This window comes from Melanostigma gelatinosum (genome assembly GCF_949748355.1).
Source record: "Melanostigma gelatinosum genome assembly, chromosome: 11".
In the NCBI taxonomy this organism is placed as follows: Eukaryota; Metazoa; Chordata; class Actinopteri; order Perciformes; family Zoarcidae; genus Melanostigma; species Melanostigma gelatinosum.
The window spans coordinates 24,389,837-24,394,656 of record NC_136644.1 but is presented as its reverse complement, the minus strand read 5'-3'; the positions used below and the strand labels follow the sequence as shown (position 1 = coordinate 24,394,656).

At 41.5% G+C, this 4,820-nt stretch overlaps 1 protein-coding gene across 2 annotated transcripts in view; it reads right to left on the bottom strand.

Annotated features, from left to right (window-relative positions):
* Positions 1-4,465, bottom strand: part of vps54 (VPS54 subunit of GARP complex) — a 15,537-nt gene extending 11,072 nt beyond the window's left edge. The window contains exons 1-5 of one of the 2 annotated variants that reach the window (XM_079277767.1): positions 4,343-4,428; positions 4,184-4,238; positions 2,270-2,435; positions 1,721-1,962; positions 1-32 (exon numbers count right to left, since the gene is read on the bottom strand). The exon at positions 1-32 is cut by the window's left edge and continues 53 nt beyond it. In XM_079277767.1, the coding sequence (XP_079133893.1) occupies positions 1-32; positions 1,721-1,962; positions 2,270-2,405 (410 nt within the window). In that variant the 5' untranslated portion in view covers positions 2,406-2,435; positions 4,184-4,238; positions 4,343-4,428. Of the gene's footprint in view, positions 33-1,720; positions 1,963-2,269; positions 2,436-4,183 lie in introns of both variants that reach the window. The other variant, XM_079277768.1, reaches the window with a different exon arrangement.
* Positions 4,466-4,820: the final 355 nt, after the last annotated feature.

Below are 4,820 nucleotides of genomic sequence, written 5' to 3'. Positions count from 1 at the left end.
ATCGTCTTGCAGCGTTCGTGGATTCTTTCCCTCTAAAAATAGAAAAAATTATTCAGGAGTTTATGTTAAAACTGAACATCTAGAACAACTCCTCCTGTGAAATGTCAAGTCTGGCCTGAAGGTGGTGTTCAATCACAAAAACACGAGAGCTTCCAAAGGTCAACCTTCCTGTTTTTAGATGAGAACAGCAGCATCAGAGGAATGTCTGACAGCTGTTCTCGTCGTATTTATCGTCACACATCATTCTGAAACCCGAAGGAGGAAACGATGACAAACAGATGCCGACGTCAGCGACATTGTTAAAAACGAAACGGCTCTGACGGGAACTGAAAGGAGTCGTTCGGGTAACAAAGTCTAGAAGCCTCAAAGTGAAACCACTCTCTGCTCATCTGAGGAGTTTTATAACCAATTTAAAAACCTCCATTTCCTTTCACAGCCATAAGGAAATGAATATAAAGCCAAGTCAGTATAACACACTGTTGTATGAGCAGATGTCTTATTCACCATGTTGACAAAACACAGATGCCTTCAATGTCCGCGGCTCCTCCTTTGTGTTTTCCTGTGTGCATGCAAGTGTTTCCCATAAGTTCCTCCGTCTGTGGTGCATCACTGCAGCTCGACAACAACCACAGCGATCACGAACAATGAAGGAGAAGAGACAACAATACGGCCGACGTATATTTTAAACTTTACTGATGTGATTTTCCTTTCATACGTATTTTATGTCCATTGATGGGGGGAGCCTGAGATCTAAGATTTTCATTGCCAACTATTGCTTCTCCGTAATTGTAAATATGAAAATAGATAAATGACTTTTAGAGTGAGGACATAGAAAAGGTTCACACCCAGAAACTAGTAAAACCAGTTTCATACTTTTCATTTCTGAGATTACACAGCACAGGATGAAAAGAAGGGACACTGAAACAGGTAAGTGTGTTTCTATCCAGATGTTGTTGTATTTGGAATTTAAAAAGATAAAAACATGTTCTCTCTGAATCTAAATCTCTCACATCTCCAAAGGTTGCTGTATTGAGACTAAAACTAAAAAAAGAACGGTAGGAGCAGAAGCTGCTCCAACAGGATTCATGACACACCCACAACGTAAGGTACGGCATGGCAAGGTAACGCCCGGGTCACACTGTGCGTGACGGTTACCTCACGCGCTGCTTCTGCCAGACCGGCTTTTCTACATAGTTTGCCTTTCACATCGGCCAGAAGGTTTAATTTCACTCTGTTATTTATATTTATTTTAGACAGAAATCAGTTAAGACACGTGTGCTCATTTGTAAATAATAACAACATTTAAAAGCAGGTATTCTATTAATTTATAGAGCCGTGCATTTTCCACAACACGAACCGGCAAATATTTAAAAATAAAAGCCTTTTATTAACAAATAAAAAGATTCTGTCGACAGAAAGTTTTATTTCGAAACAAAAAGTGTTGGGTCAAAAATAATGACGAACTTTCTATCAAGCCCGGAGCTCTTTCTACAGATATAGACCTACTGTAGTAATGTTGCTGGTGACATTAACATACTGTCAAAAGATATCTGTAAATGTCAGTGTGGCCCGGACGATCGGCCGAACATACACAGATAAACAAGTCACGTGATCAGCTCCTCCTTCACCAGCAGAAAGCTTCAATCAGTGAGTGTGCTGAGGTCTGAGCAGTGATGCCGAGTGAATCCTTGCTCTGAATAATTCAGTGTGGGTGTGTTACCTGAGCCATCTCCTGCAGGTAAGGTCCGAAGTGTTCCCTGGTGATGTTGGGGAGGTAGAACGAGGGCATCACCTCGGTCTCCGCAAAGTCCAGCCCCCATGTTTTAGTGAAAAAGTCGGACTCCCGCTTGGCGAGCCGCGGGTCGTTGAGCGCGGCGGGGAGGTTGACCTTGGAGCTGTACACCGTCCACCTGTCGTGCTCCGCCACCACGGACGGGCCGTCACACAGGCCCCGCCTCTCACCTGCAGGAAAACAGAGATTACTAAATGTTATAACATGTTGTAATGTTTGTACCAGTAGTCCGTCGACAGAAAATGATTAATCTCCAACAACTATTATCAATAAAACAAAAACATATCTTGGTTCAATCGTCTCAAATTTAAACATTTGCTCGTTTTATTGGGATGTAAACTAAATATCTTTGGGTTTTAGACTGTTTGTGGTACAAAAGAAAGATTTCCCTTACTTTCATTATATTAGCTAATTAAATTAACTCATTAAATGATGTCCACAAATGTTAAAACATTAAAAGACTGCAGCTGTTCCCACCGGTGGGCTCCTTCGGGCAGACGTCGGGCAGGGAGCGGACGGACCGGCATCGAGCGGGCGGGGCGTCCCACTCCTTGTGGTAGATCCCATCTCGGCCTCCACGGGGCACTGGGGAGGAGCCGTGGCTGGAGGCCATGGCATTGGGACTCGCCTCCCAGGAGGCTAGCTGCAGACAGACGGACACAAAAAATATCTGGCGTTAGATACAGTAAAAGACCAAATGAAAGGAAAATAATGTGCGTTTTCCAATAATATATGACTCTAAATGTTTAAAACCGTAATACAGAAAGGATTAGTATTATACTGTTGGAGTAACGTAAGAACGTAAGAATTAACAAGCAGCGTTTCAGGCCAAGACTTCCTCCTCTTGTTCATTTTGTTTGACCACAAGAAAATGATTTTAACAAAGCAGAAACACAATAAAATCAGAAAATGATGAGTAGATTACATAAAACCCAACAGAGATAATCCTGCTGCGATCAGTAAACCGGAGTAATATTTCTGTGTGGGCGTTTTGCTGTAGGTTCCTACACTTAAGTGATTTTTAGTTCAGCAAAAGCTCTACGGGTTTAAATTGATGATTCGAGCAATTCAGTGTTCCATGTCCATGAAGTTTAAGGGACTCAGAAAAGACAGATTAAAAAATGACGGTTAGAATTGAAGCAGGAGAGGATGACATATTCTGACTTTTTGTCCCAAATAATTGCCAAACACTCCAAAAAAATCTTGCATTTAATGTATTTGCATTAAAACCCTTTTGTTGATCTGAAGACTAATATGGCCGTATCTAAAAAACAACAACCTGATGACATCACGATGACCTACTCGGGGTAATTTTCTCAGACTTGATAGAGCTTGTTGTGGTTTACACAAGATATTAGTACAACTGTTTTCACAGGCTGTATTATATCTTATTAGCTTTATGTGTAAAATGTAGTTTCTCTCTTCTTATTACAGAATAAATAATGGTTCCTTAAATTGTTGAATGTATGCCTCGATTAACTAACCCGAAATACATTTAATAAATCGAGAATGTATTCATAAATCAAACGTATGAATCATTATTGTAAAGGTTAACTGAGATAAGTAAAGTGTAGGGTTGAATAAAAGTCTGTTTAACATTGCGTTAAGTGGGTTTACCCCATAAATCTTAATGTTACTTCTCATCAATCCTAAAATTAAAATAGTAGGGGTTAAATATCACACTTTAAATAGGTTTAGTAAAGTCAGCTTGAAATGTCAAATCACTGCACTGCTTTCCAGAGCTGGAATAAGTATTCAGATCCTTTACTTCAAGTAAAATTATTAATACCACACTGTAAACAAAACAAAAACATACTCCACTACACTGAGTAAAAGTCATGCATCAAAAATATACTTAAAGTACTTCAAGTTTAAGTCTAATTGTGCAGTAAAATGTTCTCTGGCAGTGTTTTACTATGAGGTTTCTGGATTAATAGCACTGCTGCATTCATGTGTGTGTGTGCTGCATTTTGACGCTCTAGATGTTTTTAACACCTAACGTTATATAGTTGGCTAGTTTAGTAAAAGTACCTCAAATGTGTACTTAAAGTACAGTACATGACGAATTCTACTCAGCGAGCCCAATCAGCGCTTACACGTAGACTAGCTAATGCTAAAGCTAATGCTAATGTTGTCAGCGAGTCCATCGGCGGTTACACGTAGACTAGCTAATGCTAAAGCTAATGTTGTCAGCGAGTCCAATCAGCGGTTACAAGTAGACTAGCTAATGCTAAAGCTAATGTTGTCAGCGAGTCCAATCAGCGGTTACACGTAGGCTAGCTAATGCTAGCAGGCTAGCCGGACAGCTATCACTCTGACAGGCGAAATGAAAACAAGAGACAAACCGGGAGAAGTTCCGTGTGCCTGCAGAGCTTCAATCGCTTCACGTACCTGTCGTGTGAAGCACAGCAGCCGGCTCTTCTCCTCTTCACCATCACAGGAAACACTGGCGGAACACCGGTATGTGCGACATTAACTGGTGTTGAATTAACTAGTGATTTTCGCGTGCGTGAGGCAGATGTGTCGTAGGAGTGGCCTTTCAGGACTCACGTTGAATAACCAGGAAATAAACATCTCTTTCACATTAATGGGCCTCTTTTAATATGCTTCTTCTTGTCTGTACTTGTGGACTTGTGAAACGTCATCAGTCTCAGCCCAAAGTACAGTTCCAATTCAAAAGTCCGTAACGAGCCACGCACGGTCCAAATGCCCGGATTTGACTTGCTCCGCCCATTTTACCGGGTAGACTTATGTGTGCTTGGGACAGCCAAATATCCCACAATGCATTTTGCCACCAGCAACAGGAAACAATGGCGGAGGAGAAAACACACAACTGGGAGTACATCCCAAGTCTCTTAATTGCATTCCCGTTTCCCTCACTTGCCTCCTAGTCCCTTCCACCAGGGATGCACGGAGAGACGCAAGGAAACTATAAGAGGAAAGAGGAAACGAGGAAATAGGTTTTAAGTAGTGATGTTACGAGATGTGCCGACGCTTCGAAGCGTGTGTCGAGTAATGGAGGGGGCGT